We start from the raw sequence: 18,031 nt of genomic DNA, 5'->3' as shown, positions 1-18,031 counted from the left end.
AAGAGAACAAAAACATAACATTTTCCTCAGACTTTATACTCTGTACTACGTCATGAAAATTTTGGCATGCTCACTATTTTGTATTACTCTGTAAAAGAAGAGAGACTTGCACCACTTGGTGGTCCAAATAAGAAAGGAAAGTTGTATATCATTTTCAGTCCTGGGCATACAAGAGGGAGGCCATCACAGTGTGGAGAGGTAGCGACCAAATCAACTCCCAGAGTAGCTCCTTTCCTCTGCATCACTTGAGATGAGACAGGGATGGGTGGAGGGAAGTAGAGATTAAGAGCATGAACTGTAAAGCTAGACTGCCTAGGTTCAAATCCCAACTCCTCCTTTTAATAGCTGTGCTAGTGCTGGGCATGCTACTTAACTTCTCTTCCTGATTGAGGATTACATGACTATTAAACAAGTAGAGGTTTATAGGGAAGCACTTAGAACAGTGTTGACATAGAGTAAGCTATTATAATCTTTATTCCACCTCTGCTCAGATACATGAAACAGGTCAAGGAAAGCAACCTCATCACTGGAGGGCTGGGAAACTAGTGTGGACAACATCTCGTTATTATTTAAGGTTACCTTTAGTAGAAAATAAAAAGTCTTATCTTGGTTGACTCTCAAAAGTATCATGCTAAATGAAATAAGCTAGCCATTCTATTTTCATAATATTATGAGAAAGGCAAAAAAACTAAATGAAAGAAAATCAGATTAGTCATTGCCACAGGCAACCATGTGGGGAGGCAACCATGTTGGGAGGCAACCATGTGGGGAGGCAAATAGGCTCCAGGGAACTTTTGTGGACTGATGTATATATGCTGTCATCTGAGCCATCCTATACAGTAGGCATTAACCACATGTGGCAATTGAGCTCCTGAAACGTGACTAATGCAACCAAGAAATTAAACTTTTAATTTTGTTTAATTTTAATTAGTCAAAATTTAAACTCAAAAACTAATAATTGATTCAGTTTTGGAAAACTTTTAAGTATGTTTGGAATAACTTGGGTATGTGTATCTACTTTTTCAAGTCTAAATTTGATGAAACAGATAAAGTACTTCATATGGAAATTTAACATCTGAATTGAGATGCACTGTAAATATGAGATACACACTAAATTTCAAAGACTTAGTACAAAAAAAAGAAAAATATCAATTCATTTCATATTAAAATAATACTATTTTGGATATATTGAGGTAAATAAAATACACTATTAAAATTAATTTCACCTGTTTCTTTTTTACTTTTTTAAATGCAGCTATACTACAAATCTTAAATTACAAATGTAACTCTCATTAGATTTCTATCAGACGGTGCTATTCTACATCTTCATTGTCATGATGGTTACATGACTATATATGTTTGTCAAAACTCATAGACTCATTTAAAGGATAAATTTTAAGTATGTAAATTATGCCCCCAGAAACATAACTTTAAAAAAATATTTTAAAGACAGTAAAGGTCTTCATTGCAAAATGCTTCTGAATAATGTCTGTCTCTTAAAGTTCTGAACTTTTCAATCACAGCTTTATAAAATAGTCCAGTAATAAATTTGGTGCCTGGCAAGGAGAGGGGGTTTTCATTGATCTTTGGCCAAATATTTTTCCTTAAACAGATGGTTGAATAGAAAAGTCCTGGCAAGAGAATGATTGAAATCAGGAAATAAGCCAGATAGAGAGGGAAAGTTTGCATAGGAAGAAAGGAGAAGGATCATTGGAGGTACCAATGAGGTAGAAAAAGTATGGAAACAGCTGACAGGACACATAGGAGTTGAGGTCATGATGTGTTTTATTTAATGATTTTAAAGTGATGATATGTTCCATTCTGTGACTATGGGAGTAGGAGGCTCTGTGGAAGTGGAGAAAAGGTGAGGTAACCAGATAAGATCAGGGAATTGAGATGTGAATTTGTTGGATGAAGTGCCTACTTGTTCAATGATAGCAAGAATTAGGGTAGGGAAGAATAACATGTGCTGAGGGCAAAGTCAGCAGTGAATGAGGGGCGAGTTTAGGAAGATGATAAAGGAAGGGAGGCATGGTGGAGCTAGCTAGTGTGAATTTAAAGGGACAGTACTTGGGAACAAAGAGAACATCCCCCACCTTCACCCCCATCCAGAGGTTGGTGCAGTGTGAGAGATAAGCTCCTCCACTTTTGAGGTCCCGAAGTATAAAACGTCAAATCACTATATTGCATACCTGAAACTAATATAGCTAATATAATATTGTGTACTAACTATACTTAAACAAAAAAATAAAAAATAAGAATTCTATATTCATGCAGTTGTATATGTGTTGATCAGGACTCTAGATTTAAAAAAGAAAAGTAAATGTTTACGATGTTTGCATATGCATATTTCTGGAGGATACACAAGAAACAGCTAACTAAGGTGGCCTCTGGGGAGAGAAACTGTGAGGCCAGGCCTGACAGACCAATTGGTTACTTACCCAATTGCCTTTCTATTCCCCTTCTTCCTTTGCTGACAGAGCCCACATTTTGTTCAGATGTGACTTTAGGAGAAGTCAATCTTTTTAGCCCCAGGAGGTAAATATTGATAGGTGTAAGTGAATTATGGTAATTAATTCTCCTTTCTAATTTTTGTTTTAGGCATGGTTATGTGAAAAAATCTTGGCTAATGAAGTATAAGAAGTATATTGGGGGCTTCTTGTTTTTGTCCCTGATTTGAAAGAGACTGAAGGAGAAACTGCTCTTCAGGACTTTTAGGTAAATTTGGGAAAGATCATGATTCTTTGAGTTGTGGCAGCCATCTTGAGATCATGAGGGAAACCTGACAAAATTGAAGAGAAACAGAACTGGAACTCAAATATTGAATTGCTGAATTTATTAACCCGGAATCATTTATCTCTGGATCTTTTGTTATATCAGCAAGTGTATTGTTTAAGCCATTTTAGTTGTAGCCAAGAGTATCCTGAGTATAAACACTGGGCAACAGAGGTAGAAAAGTCATTATTTTTTTCCCTCTAATGTCTTTGTACTTTTTGAATTTTGTACAATGATATGTCTTAATTATTAATTTTTTTAAAATTAAGGTTCATTCCCTTTAATTACTTGGCCATAAAAAAGAATGAAATCTTACACCATTTGCTACAACATGGATGGACCTGGAGGATTTTATACTAAGGGAAATAAGACAGAGAAAGACAAATACCATATGGTTTCAGTTATACGTGGAATTTAAAGAGCAAACTAAATAAACAAACAAAACAGAAACAGATTCATAGATACAGAGAACAAACTGATGATTGCCAGATGGGAGGGAAGTTGGGGGCCTGGGTGAAAAAGGTGAAGGAATAAAGAAACACAAATTGGTAGTTATAAAGTAGTCATGGGGATGTAAAGTGCAGCATAGGGAACATAGTCAACAATATTGTGGTAACAATGAATGGTGCTAGATGAGTACAATACTATTGAGGTGGGAGGAATCACTTTGTAAAATATATATATATATATATATATATATATATATATATATATATATATATATATATATATATATATATATGTCTATCCACTATGCTATATACCTGAAACTAGTATAAAATAATATTGTATGTCAACTGTATTTAAAAAATAAAAATTAATTTTAAAAATGATAAAAAAAAGTTAAGGTTCATTCCCTTTAACCTAGCATTTTAGTGTTTATCATTGTAAAAAATTGGAAACAATCAAAATGTTCAATAATAGGGAGTGATAACATTATGGGACATTAATATACTTGAACACTATATTGCAAATGATGTGATATTTGAGCTGATACAGTAACTAAAGGAAGGAGCAAGCCATATGAGGATCTGAAGGTAGAAGCAAGCAGTGGGTAAAAGGCTTTGAATCAGAGAAGAGTTTGGCCTGTTCAAAGAGCTACAGAAGCTCAGAATGGCTGGAGCCTGGTAAATGAGAGCAGGTAGGTTGGCAGGAGCAAGGTCACCCAGAGTTTTGCAGACTAAGTAAGGAGTTTGGTTTCACGCTAAGTACAGCCACTGGAGTGTTTTAAGCAGGGGAATGTCATATTCTGAGATGTTTTTAAAATATTATTCAGGTTGTGGTCTAAAGAGCATTAAGATAAAGGATCTAGAAACCATGTCACTGGAAGAACATTGAAGGAACTGTATATTTGGCCTGGAGAAGATTATAAAAACATGATAGTTTCTTATGGAATGGATGTTTAGTTAGGCTATTGAGCTATTTAACAGAGCAAAATAATAGAGAATACTTATTTTTTTCTCATGTAACAGACCAAGTTGATAGGTGGGTCATCCGGGGACCTGAGTTCCTTCTATTTTGCTATTCTGCCATGCCTTGGCATGTTGCCCATGTGTCCATGGTCAGCCTAACTTACATGTCTCCCTTATAACCGGTCAGGAAGGAGGTGGAACATGAGTATCTAGCTGCCCACCTAAACCCTGGGAGTTGCTGGGGCAGGGGGATATAGTTGTTCTTGTTACTAGAAGGAAGAGGATTACAGGATCCTACAATAGGAGTTAGATTTCAAATTAGATGGATTTAAAGTAACTTATTAGTCTGTGATATTTGCTGTAATTTCACTAAAAGTTTATTGTCAATATATTTTTTCCCTTTAGGTTTTAATGACTACTTTAGGATGTCAACTTTAAAATACTGTGAGCATACTGTGTTCAGGATTAAGACGATTAAAATAATGCTAAACCCAAGGGAGGGCATGAGTCAGTCTAGACCCAAGTTGATGAATGGCTCTGCCCCATTACTAGGGGTGTGAACATTACTTTAAGCTTCAGAATTGATCTGTAAAATGGGATTGATAAGAGTCCTTACTTAATATTATTTTGTAGAGGAAAGAAAAATTAGACTACCAGGTGCAAAATAGAAGTATAAAATTTATTTAAAACCACCCACAAAGTTCTGTGTAACCAGGAATGATACAATTTGCAATAGTTTTTTTTCTTTTAAAAACTCATGACAAAGATTTAAAATATAATTTCAATTACAGTATTCATTTAGCCTTATTCAGTTAGAACAATTAAAAAGAAACTTTATGCTCTAAATAAATGAGACACAAGGAAAATATAATAGACAATTTCCACAACTATCTTTACATGTATGTTTCAATACTAGTACATTTCAATGCATTTTGCTACATAAACATGAAATCATGTACAACTGCTGTGCACCAAAATTTAGCTTAATTCGATCTTTCAAGTAACATGCAATTTCAACTCACAAGTCTTCAAGTACTGCTAGTAAGTGTTCCCTTGTACATAGAGCACTACCTTGATCCTGAATTGAAATGATAATTATCTTTTTCCCTTCTACATGATGAAGTGCTTTTTCTTTAAACTGTTTTCCCCATGTTAAGAACCAAAAAAGGATACTCGTGGAGTTTTAAAATCTTTTCCTTACTAACATTTCATTGTATGGGATTTTTAATACAGTAGGATGGCAGTAAGTAAAAGTCCCCCAAAGCAAAAAATTTAAGGTACAAAATAAATAGTAAATACATGCCAAAGAGAGTAAAAAAGTCAACTAGAGACAGGAATATTAACTTGTGAAATTGATCTTTCTCGATGGGGAATTCAGTACTATTCTAGTTCACCATGGGGAAGGATTTGTGAGTATTTTACTCCCACTAATGATAAACACTCGGTCTTCTCCTGGGAACCAAGTTATTGATATGCACAAGAATCTACTGGTAAGTCACCATATAAAATGAAAAAAACTAGAAATTAATGCTTTTCTTTCTGTTAAGTAGTTTTACAAGTTTCTCTTTAGGGAACACTTCATTTCTTAGTAACCCAAAGGTGACCATCCACCCATATGTCGTCACAATGCAAATGCTGCCCTTTTTTTTTTTTTTTTTGCTATAAAACCATTTCAGGAAAAATAGTTCTCTTAAAGCACCTATCACAATGTTATCTCATAAAAATTAAAAAAAAGTATGACCATACATAGCAATAAAAAATATTTATTTTTTTAAAGAGCTGTCTCTGTAAAGTCCTATGTCATCAGCCATTTTATAATATCACAAACAGGCATTAGTGGGGATAGGCAGTTACTGAACTGAGTCACCAAAAGTGAAATTTGACTATTTAGGGCAGTTTGGCTTGCGTTTTTCATTAGTAACCCATAATGTACTAATGGACTAGCCTAAATATCTTACCTCTTTATAAAGAGCTTACTAAAAATTTTACAAATACATCTCATTTTTCTTAACTCTCTGGGTAAAGGTATATTCAACCTTTGACCCAGAGATTGTATGTGGTTGGAAACAAAGGAGAAAACAAAATAAAACAAATACAAATAAGTGGGAGACAATACTATCTCTTAAAGATGCTCACAATTTTACATTTTTACCATGACTGCCTGGGAATTAAAAGTCAGTTTACCCAGCACATTCCAAGAAACCTGCTTTTCTTTCTTTTACTTGCATTTCAATATAACAAATATATTTAACTTTATGAATTGCTGACTTTAGTCTTTAAGAGTATTTTTAACACAATTACTACTTAGGAGGTTTCCTTGTTTTAGTAGTACAGGGTCGTTCTTTATAAAAAAGTGTTTTTACAGGGAAAATAAAACTTCATTAATCTAAACCCCAATGCAGAAGTTTTGGGAATTTGGGGGAGACCTCAAGTATGCATAAGAAAAGAGCTGGCTAAATCAATAGTGGAAACAAAATATTTCAGAAGCAGGTTTTGCATACAAGACGTAGGTTTTATATTATTCTTAGATCGGGGCTGACAGTTTCTAATCACTAAACTCTCTTAAGATACAGTTTATGGTGCAGAAATGCATTTAGCAGTCTGCAGATGTTTTAATCTCAGATGGGTTGACTTGCTGTGAGACTTGGAACAAGCCCTATGGTATTCTTGCCAATATGCAGTTTCCTCATCAGTAAGATGGGAATATTCTCTGTCCAATCCTCAGTGTTGGAGAGAAAAAAAAGTAGCAGTCAGGCAGTTTGATAACGTAAAACATTATGAAGTACACAGATTAATTATAATTTGCTTTATTATCACATTTCTTTTTTTTCCAGATAAAACTGGTATTGAGTGGGAAGAAGAAACATTAAAAGTATTTCTTGGTGTTGAGCTGGAAAAGTGAACCTGCAGATCGCTGATAGGAACACAGTTCTCCCTCATTTCTGCCCCTTGCGTTTCTCCCCATTGTGCTTGAAAGAGCTTCTGATGACTGACTTATCCCATCGTTAAAAACTCTTCCCATTACTTACAGTTCACTTTCGAACCTTTATCACCCAGATTATAGATAGTTCCTATTATTGCCAACAACCAAATTCCAAAAGGGTAAATGTACAGTTGATAATAAATACCATCCACAAAAACTGGACTGGGAGATAAGGAGAAGAAGGTGCAAAAAAAAAAAAAAAAAAATTAAAAAAAGATCCCTATCTATTCTATAGATCAGACCCATTACTATGAAAGTCAGTGAGTGGTCAATTTATAATTAGTGTGATGCATTACACAGAACTAGCAAAGTCATATAGAAGTAGTGGTAGAATACTTCTTGTTTAACTTTTTGTAAAATACTGAAACACTAATAAACGAGTCAAGAGTCAAACATTGTTGGAATTGGTAAAGACAGCACTCAACACTAACCTGTGGCCTTGTGAACACATCCATTCCTAAAAACTGAATTTGCCTCTAAATGAAAAGGGCTGAATAAAAGCTCTTGATTGCTTTCGGTATTATTCCAAAAAGGATTTGAGAAATACAATTTTAAAAGACAAATGACCAAGATCATTGTTACCCTTAAAATGAACGATGTGTTTTTGTGTAGGAAACCTGAGGAATGGAGAATAGAGACAAGGGAAGCAATAGGGTTTTTTTTAAAAAATCAGAGGAAAGGATAAAACTGTAAAAAGAATGAAGGTACACTTAGTGACATTGTACCTTTAGTAAAAGGAGAAAAAAATAATAACAAGCAGAGTTTCTGGTTTTATACATAGCCAAATAGAGAAGAAACCAAATTCCTTTCCAGTATTGTTTCTCCAAAAATGCAAATGTTTCTGACAGCTGCAGGATTTTATTCTGATGAACAAGACGAGAATACTCTTCATAATAGCAGCTAATGACAAAATTTCTATTTTTAGGAAAACTGGGTTTATATTGTTAACCAAGGGTTTCCTAAGTTGCACTTAAATATGGATGGGTTAAATCGGCTAATATGTTTAACATCTAATAATAATATTCCTACCTTAGACTAAGTTTTATTGTAATTTGGAGGACATCTATGGCTAAACGAACCAGAAGAAAACTTGTGACCCAGGCAGGATCATGGATATAAGTTAGGATGGGAAAGGAGTACAGACAACAAACATTGGACTTTTAAAGACAGAAATATTAAAAGTTGTATACTACCAAAAGAGAAGTACATTGTGGGACCCTTAAAAGAAAATTAGGAGTGGCAAAATAAATTAAAAAAAAAACCTTTGAATTACCTGAACGAGTAAAATACATGCCTTTTAAAGCAAACAATAGTATTTGATTGGGTGCCCATAAGAAATGGATTGAAAAAAATTCATCCAAATACTGGAATGTAGAGAATTAAAATTTGTAGAGGTCAATGTGGACAAAAGAGTGGTGTCCTGGATACAAGCCAGTTTCACCATCTTCAATATTAACAGAGGAACTTGGTCTCTATTTTATATAAGAGGGAAAAAAAGGCCAATGAATCTAAGAAAACACAAATTGAACTTCTGTCAAAGGACGTACCGATTCCTTCTGAATTGCATTCCAAAGCCATGTATGGCATCAATTCCTAAACCCGTTAGAAAAAAACTCCACATGGAGCATAATTTGATTTGTATGAATCCACACTCTTTCAGGAATCAGGGCACTGATGATATCACTTGGTTAAGTGTGCCATACTACTGATGTCAACGTTACAAGTTCAATACACTTAAGGGCAAGTTTAGTAGCTGTGCACAATGAAACAGTATTCTAATACATGTAGACAGCCTCATCAAAATAAACTATGCTGGGACTTGTGAGGCCAACTAGGCAAGACATGTGAATAGACTGTACAACCATGGCTAGGTAGTATATAGAATGGAAATATACTTTCCCCAGTTATTTCACTCAACTTCTTTCCTTGAACCTCAGAAAAAAACTCAAAGCCATTTTATTTTTGACTTGTACCAAAATAAGATTATTTCCCAGTGATAAAATACCTCTTGGGTGATCAAGTTTGTTTTCCTACAGTCCTAACCACAAAATTCCCTTCACTTGACTCTTTAAATTCTAATTACAAAAATAATTACACACTGACATTAAAATCTGCTCTTTGAGCCCCAGTGATTGAATCATATGACTTCTAGGGTGTCTTTCGGTAATGGGGAAGGCCACTACCATATTACCTTATTTCACAATTCTTGTCATAAATTTCTACAAAAGATTAAAACTCACATTTGTACTAAATCTAGACCAAAAAAAGATCTCCATGCGTTAAAAAGTTGTGAAATAGAAGGTAGCTATGTATTAAAGGTCACACACAGCTATGGATTTACATGGCACATTTGAAGGAATGCTGTGCCCACTATCCGTGGAAGTTGTCATGCAACGTCAAAATTTATCCCAGATAAAAGATCTCAATATAATTTGTTTTTCAAAGACTAAACTTAAATGGTTTGGGGCTATTTTCATACATGCTATTATGAAATAAATGATAATCAGAAGTCCATGGAAGTAATGACATTAGAAAGTAGGTTACTCCATATGAATTAAGTGAGTATCTCATTTACACAAGGGTATGCATTCAATTAAGCATGTATTAGGGTTATGTCTTAAGTAAATTGCTTATGAATCTAATCTAGTTAAAATTCTATATTTAACAAATGAAATTATTTCATCCACATGCAGACTGCATAAAGATGTTGGTAGGTTATTTAAGATGTAACATTTCGCTAATATGTTGCAAAAATTTATCTACAGCTACATTTTCAGCTAGGCTCACTTTCCAATAGTAATATATTTCAGTTAGGTTGATGACATATTTGGTATTTTGTGGATGATTTGGAAAGACGCAGGTGAAAAATGGTTTGGGAGCCATTAGAAATGGGATTTTGAAGAGCAGTGTGATATTTTGTAGGCTTCTACAATAGGCAGGAGTTATTCTCTAATCATAGTTAAGTTTGTAACATATCATGAATAGGTTGGGCTAACTTAAGAGTTATGTATCAATGAATTCAATTATACCATGAACAAAGGCAAAAGTGTGAAAACCCAATTTCAGGGCTACAAAGGAGGTGATCATTACAGGAACACATAATAGAGGTGTAGAAATAATGTTAGATGACCAGTTTTCTGAGTGAAAATGTAATTTCAAACAATTTATTTCCTTGCTTCATGAGAAAGAGCATTCTAACAGCAGTGTAGCCAGCATACAATCACAGTGCTGCAGAACATTAAATAAGCATGAGCTTTGAAAAAATTACAGGGCAGACCATGGGATGGTAAATTGTTAAACTTATGAAATAGAGTCCAACAAAGCAGGAATCATGTGGTTCCCTCCATGGGGTTATCAGTTGAGCAGGCCATTCATGGCATTAATTTTAATAACTGAACGGAAACATTTTAGTTGACACTGGATATTTTCATTTACTTGTTTTGGTAAACCGCAACTAACTTGTACATATCCCAGTATTCCCCTCAACCAACCTTGGTGCTTCAAGTTTAGATTGTTAAGGAACTTTTTTAAAGGTAGTGACACTGATTTCAATTGCTGAAGACACAGTAGATTGTTTTGAAGGAAATTTGCTATTTCTTCAAAAAATATGTGTAAGAGTACTTTCTAGGATTTTAATTCTTCAAGTTTACTATGTCATAGGTGGCAATTCAAAGAAAAACAAATGCTGGTACTTAAATTTTGCAGACATTCAATAGGTGTTGAATGGAAGAATGGATAGATGGGTGGATGGATAAAGGGTCTTAAAGCTTTATCCATTCAATCTGGTGAGGAAATTATTTCTCGTGGGAACTAAGGTCTAAAATCTAAAACGAAATATCACAAGGTTGTATTCCTGATAGTCTAATACTAGTAAATATCTTATTTAAGCAGCTGAAATGATAAACAATCACTTATTTATATACTTATATGTAAAAGAAACCTTAGGCTCACAAAAATATACATGTTTTAAAACAAATCTAAGGCACACAAAATACTAAAACAAGTCAATGAATTCTCCTATTTTACATATCCAAAAGCAGAAATCTACTTGTACAAGATGATGGTCTATCAACGGACATTGTTATTTACAGTCCCTTCATATTCCTTTACTTGGATTAGTCAAAAGCTTGAAACTGATACTTTGCACCATATATTATTTCAATATAAGTTATATAATGAGTTTTTCTTTAGAGCTTGCTGGAACTGTTTGCTTTTGCACCAAAATTTTGAGAAGTAGCGGTTGTGGGCTTCCTATGGCATTTCCAAGGGAGAAGCACCACTAGGTTTTCTATACTCCCAAGGAATCTGATACTTTGAATGTTATAGCACCTCTGCATTTTAACAGAATCAAGTATTTCATTGAAATTTCTGTTTGTTCTAAACGTTTGGTTTGGGCAATCCCTTCTATTTTGCTATGAATCAAGAAAGTAACAGGAAAAAATAACGAGAGGACTAAATAAATGGAATCCCTATTTTCCCGTTACTTAGAACATAGGGATTTACCAGAGATGAATTACTAGCCTTACACTACTTTGGATTAGCTCTTAATGGACAGAATCATACTTATAACACCATTCCTACTGTTTGTTTGGGATGTTGTGGGGATGTGATGATGATAGGGAATTTGTTTTCAAAATAGTTTTACAGGAATTTTATTCTAATTCTGTACCAGAACGACTTTCAGAATAAGGCAACTGGGGATGGGTAGGGTTTTCACTATTTAATTTTTGAGTTTTATCACCTTGAAACTTTAAAAGCATTTGACTCTTCTGAATCCTATTATGTCCCATCTCCTTTTGGAAACACCTTTCATGGATTATATTGAGAAAGCTAGTGTGAATGTAAATTGTGGCCACTGTTGCTCAATAAATCAGAAGAGACCACTCTTACTTAGCTCCAAAGAAAATGTTAATCAATATCGATGATATGCTTCCAAATTCCAATTTTAGAGATAATTAACATTTTTTTGCATGAGCTAACTATTTTATATAAGTAGCTAATATTTGAATGAGAAAGGACACATTAAAACAAACAAACCATATACATGATTAGAAATACATATTGCAGTTAACAAGATGGAACTCTACACAGCAAGAATAAATGACTTCTCTTGTATGCAAATATGCACAAACAATAGACAATAAGAATCTTCTACTATACTATTTCAAGTTACTTTTAAAAATAGAAAGTGCTTTTAAAATATATATTTACAATCTATGAACAACCTCCAACCATTACTAACAATAATGAATTATGTTATACCGGAGAGATATTTTAAGAGAGAAAACATTTCATTGGTTTGTTTGTGTCGAAGGAATACGTCAAATTTCTAGCAATGATTGGAAGATGTTGGAACAATGGCACCATGAAATAATAATTCAGCTTATTTTTAACTGTGTCAATGTGGGTAAGCACCAGGAGCTGTGTAGAGTTAACACTATGTATCTTGATTTTACACCGTAGCACATGACCTGTTAAAATCCTCTAAAAATGACTCTTGTTTCATAGTAAACAGACTTAATTTAAAGCACCAAACTGAGTGATTCTATCAAGGTTAACACCTAACCAAAACATTTCTTTATATATTTAAAACTATAAAACTTTTATTTTTGTTTAAAATGTGCACCTTCTACCAATTGTCAAAATATAGTCACAGTTAAGAAATACCCACCCTATTTTTTCATTTTGAACCTCAGCCTTCAAATGGGTGAGATGAAGATATATAGTAAACGACAACATGACTTTCTTTTAACAGCACCTTGAAAAAATACACTACACTAGCAAAGGCATTAAGAAGGGGAGAAAAGCTTTCAGACCCAATGATTATAGGGCCCTGCGACATGAGTGAGAGCATAAGGGGACACGGTGACAACATTGTCATGGGTTAATGTTAATGCTTTATGAGAAGGAATTTGGTTCAATTCATTAACTTCAGGGGACAGTTCAGTACCCTCATTAGCTGCCTGATCTTTCTGCTCTGAGGCCTTGGTTTTCTTATTCTTAGCTTCTTTAGCCTCAAATTTAATCTTGTTTAGTTCAAAACCATGTTGGGGCTTATTCAGGTTTTTGTGCTGGTAGAAGACAAGGGAGAGGCGTGTAGGATGATTCCGGTTTGGGTGTTCGACAGGAGTCGTAGCATGAAGCTCTCGCCGGGCACACTCAATCAAAACGGAGCCATGAGCGGGCGCTATCGCCACCCCACCGATATTGGCATCCAAGAAGATGTGCTCACTGTCTGACCAATACTCATCAATGTGGGGCAATTTCTCCTCAGCAGAAGACAAGGGGTCGTCTGACAGGGGGTCATCTGATAGAGGCTCATCTGCTTCAGAATGCTGCTCATCTTCTTCCATCAGACAGGAAGCAAGTTCAGGAGGAGAGGTGATGAATGGGGCCTGCTGGTTTGGCTGATTGGAAGTTAGCTGCTCAGATGGACAAGTGGGAGGCTCAGGATAAATGAGGGAATCTGACATAGGAGTAGACAAGGTTGGAAGATGACCCACGTCACCAGGCGGTGCAATTCCAGTGCATTCCCCAGCGGCAGCATTAGCACCGCTGTGTCTTGCAGAAGGCATTGTGCAGTGGGGATTGCTACTTCTTTCTGAAAACCCGTACAAAACTGATGCATCATTCTTAAAAGGAGATGTTGTGGTCGAAGCAGTCTTAGGGGACCAGGAAAAGCCTGGAGATAAGTTTCCCTCTTTCACTGGGTGAGGAATGGATGGGGTCAGTGAGTAGGTTTTAGTGTTGTCCGAACCTTTGAAGATAAAACTGGGTTCAGATTCACTTTTTATTTCAGGTTGCAAGGTCTCAGTTTTATTCCCTAAACAGAAAAAAGGACACCAGATGTGAAGATAAGTACAAACTGCTTTTGGTAGTTGTTGTCTTTAAAAACTAGCTCTGAAGAGAAGTACAAAGAATAATATAACAAAACATTGATGAGGGCAATGCTAGCCAGTTTTGTTCTATTTACTTTAAGTCAAACACACACACGTGTACATTAATAATTGGATGTAGTTCGGTAAGCTTTTTCATCCAATGATTTTCCTTAAAGAATTCTTCCCTTTCAAAACAATCATAAATAAGTGCACAGATTTAGCCAAAAAGATGTCCACTGTTCAAAACAGTAAGATATTAGAAATGACTTAATTGGCTATGAAGGAAATATTAAACCATACAGGGGAATATAATGCAAGTGATATTATGATGACAAAGAGTGAGCAATATTTAACTACAAAGAGATGTTTAGATAGATTTTATGTACAACATGATCTCAGCTTTGAAAAAAAGTAAAAATAAGTAATAGTTTATAAATATTTCTGGATAATGAAAGCACCATAACTGGCAAAATTAATTATTAGGCAAAGGGACGTCACATAAAAAAATTTTAGTTGGAAAAAAGCTTTCTGTAACCTCAAAAACACATGCATTTAAGTTCGTTTCTTTCTGAGTAAGGTAGATCATGAACACATTGGCCAAGATGGGTTAACTGTTCTGACACATCCACAAAAGCAGCACATCAAGTGGAAATTTTTTGTTGAGTATATGCTCCCTATTTTGCAGTTCTAAAAAATTTTTGGAAGTGCAAAAGCAGTGAATTTTAGGACCAAGAAACAGAATAGGTAATGTGGCCATATTTTAAAATAACAATATAATTGTAAACATTTAATTCAGAAGAGCTGCAATTTTTCCCTCAGACAATACAACCTGGAGACATGACAGTTTTCATTTTTAAAGGCTACTTCTACATAGGCCCCAAGGAGTAGTATATCAAGAAACCCATGCCACTATCTGTGGCTGCATCTGTTATTATAGAGGTTAAGTTGTCAACAAATATAAAACATGAGAAGGAAAGATTAAAATACTGATGAGTTTTTCACTGAGTTGAATAAAACTGTACAATAAAAAGTTCTTATGGGTAAGATAACAAAAAGATGAGAGGTTGTGGGCGAAATATTACCCATATGGCTACTACAAGTGCATATATTATTTTTAAAATAGCATATAAAGATGCTATCTATCAGGGAATGAATTTTAAAACAAACCTAAATTAAATATATGTTAAATGGGGCTACAAGTAAAAAGGAATAATTTCTCTGCCTTCCCTCTTCATTATCTCTTTAATGAATCTTCCCCAGCATTACATAAATACCTGCACTGTAGTTTCTCTTATCTTAAAATAACAAATAATCAATCGCTCCTACAAATATGAAAATCAAGAAAGTTAAGGAATGCTCTCTAATTCTAAATTTGAATACCAGTATAAATTCATGGTGTTTTTTTTTTCTTTAGGCTCCTTGGAGAAATGGCTGATTTTAGATATGGGGCAGGATTATATAAGATGAGCCTGGCACATCTTGTTAGAACAGAAGCTAAGGAAGCTATCAAAGACAATCAGGGTCATGACAAAAAAATTCAGATGCCATCTCGATGGGTTTCTACTGACTAAAGATGAGACAATTTGAGGATTGTTTTTAAAAAGCATTTCCAAATTTAGTTGAAAAACACCTACTTAATATGCACTGAAAAATAAACTGTGTTAAAAAACTATGAGATCAAAATGATACTAAATTTAAAAAAAATTGACCAGACTAGAAGATACTTGGGAACTAACTTTATTCTGAAAACTGGTGAATCAAGGCAAATAGCTAAGCATTCATTCTGATTCCCCAACATGAACCATACCTCAGAATCAACAAGTTATTGATAAGGACAGCATTTCATTTTAAAAGAATATCAACTAACAAATGGAAAAGGAAAAATCACTTTCTTCCAATGAAATAAAGAATAAAGAGTAGGATCATAAATGTTTCTAAAACCATTAGGTAAAAAGCTGATAGGAAACATAATCAGTAAATCAGGTTGACAACACCTGACACCTGTATCAGTCTCAACTTCACAGAAACAGAAGTGTACAAATCACAGATAGTGTTCTTGCCTTAGTAACTTTTTTTTTTTTTTTCAATTGAAGCTGAATTAGTCAGGACAATGGTTTCTGCTATAAGGAAAAAAGAAAAGAAAAACAAAAAAGAAAAAGAAGAAAAATTTAAGTTTCAAATCAAAAAAGGAATAGGACACATATCAACTAAATATAATGAGTTACTTTGTTTGGATAGTTATTTAAACTAACCAAACATAAAAAACAAAAAAAAATCAACTAAGAGACATGAAGCAATTTGAACATTGATTGGTATTAAGGCATTATTTGATTTTTTGGTTTAGTTTTAGATACTGTGGTTATAAAAAATATCATTTAGTGACACATACTGATAAATCAATGGATATGACTTTTGCAATTTATTAAAAAAATCTAAGGAGGGGGAGTCCTGGGTAAGGGTATAGATGAAATAAGAATGGCTATATATTGACATTTTTTAAAATTGTGAGCATAGGAGGGATGTGGGATTCATTATATAATTCACTCACTTTGTACATTTAAAAAAAATTTCCATTTGAGAACCTCAACCCTATAAACTTCATTGCATTCAATTCACCCCCTTTATAGCAGCCTTCAGATCTAATGGTGAAACCTCAATCTGCATCTCACCTGACACAGACCAGCCTCTGACATGGTTGATCATTCCCTCCTCGAAACACCACACTCTGATGATTTCACGTCTACCTCACCAGACATACCAAGTCTTTCTTGCTGGTTCATCTTCATCTCTGAAGCCTCTACAAATTGAGACTTCTCAGGACTTGTCCTTGATCAAATTTCTTTTCTATCTTCTTCAGTTTTTCTGTGATTTTATTCATTCTCATGGCTTAGATACTATCTCTATGCAGCTGACCACCTAAATTATATCTCCAGCCTGAACCTCTCTCTTCTCTGAACTACACTCTTATTCAACTGCTTACCTAACATCTAGACTTGAATGCCTGACAGGTGTCTTGAACTTGACTTGACATGTCGAAAATTGAGCTTCCCATCTCCCTTTATATCTTTCCAACTCTGTTCTTGTCTCCCCATTCCTCATGACATGTTGGTAAGTTTCTCCATCTTCCAGTTTCTTCAGGTCAATAATATCAGGGTAAACCATGACACTTCTTTTTGTCCACACTCCAGCTTTAATCTATCTGAAGTCCTGTTGACTCTACCTTCAAAACATACCCAGCATCAGACACTTCTGATGTCCCCCTCATTAGGCAGTTTCATTATCTCTCTCCTGAGTGTTTAGGATACCCTCTATATGATCACCCTACTTTTCTATTCTCTGCCAGAGTTCACTCTAGTTCTAACCCAATAACCAGAATGTCAGGTTTGAGTCACATCATACCCCTACTCTATTCTGAAATCTCCAGTAACTTTCTCACTCACAGTAAAGGCCAAAATCTTTACAGCAGTTTACAAAGCTTGAGATTGCTCAAACCCACTCTTAACTCGCTGATCTCAATTCCTACTATTCTCCGAATTTCAAACTTCACCTTCGGCCACACTGGCCTCCCTGCTTACATCAAGTATTCAGGTAAATTCCTGCATCCTGACTTTTGCACTTCTCGTTTCCTCTGCCTGGAATGCTTTCTCCAAATAAAAATACTGCTGATTCTCACTTCCTTTAGAACTTTTCTCAAATGTATCCTTCTGACGACGCTATTTAAACGGAGTCCTTTTACAGGACTATCTTCCATCTTTTCACAGCTGTATTTCCAATACTTAGAACACTTTACAGTAGTGCTCAGTGATATTTGTTGACTAGATTACTTAAATTGATGGTAAAGGTGATTAAGGAAGACTTCAAGGAAGTGCTGACATTTCAGGAGTAGGGCTTCAAAACTGACGGGGAACAATAAATAAGAACATGTTTGTTTTTAAAGCATAGGTGAAAAAAATACTAAGAACTACAGATGGGTCACTTTTTTG

The 18,031-nt window shown here is 34.7% G+C and overlaps 1 protein-coding gene across 6 annotated transcripts in view; it reads right to left on the bottom strand.

Annotated features, from left to right (window-relative positions):
- Nucleotides 1-4,845: 4,845 nt before the first annotated feature.
- The window catches only part of TET1 (tet methylcytosine dioxygenase 1), a 121,874-nt gene continuing 108,688 nt past the window's right edge, over nucleotides 4,846-18,031 (bottom strand). For all 6 annotated transcript variants that reach the window (XM_019731737.3, XM_019731738.3, XM_074339524.2 and 3 more), the window contains one exon: nucleotides 4,846-13,993. In XM_019731737.3, the coding sequence (XP_019587296.3) occupies nucleotides 12,981-13,993 (1,013 nt within the window). In that variant the 3' untranslated portion in view covers nucleotides 4,846-12,980. The remainder of the gene's footprint in view (nucleotides 13,994-18,031) is intronic.

The sequence above is a fragment of the Rhinolophus sinicus genome, chromosome 15 (assembly GCF_057876585.1).
Source record: "Rhinolophus sinicus isolate RSI-liver-muscle chromosome 15, RSI-T2T, whole genome shotgun sequence".
NCBI classification, from domain to species: Eukaryota; Metazoa; Chordata; class Mammalia; order Chiroptera; family Rhinolophidae; genus Rhinolophus; species Rhinolophus sinicus.
This window is presented reverse-complemented; position numbering and strand designations above follow the sequence as displayed.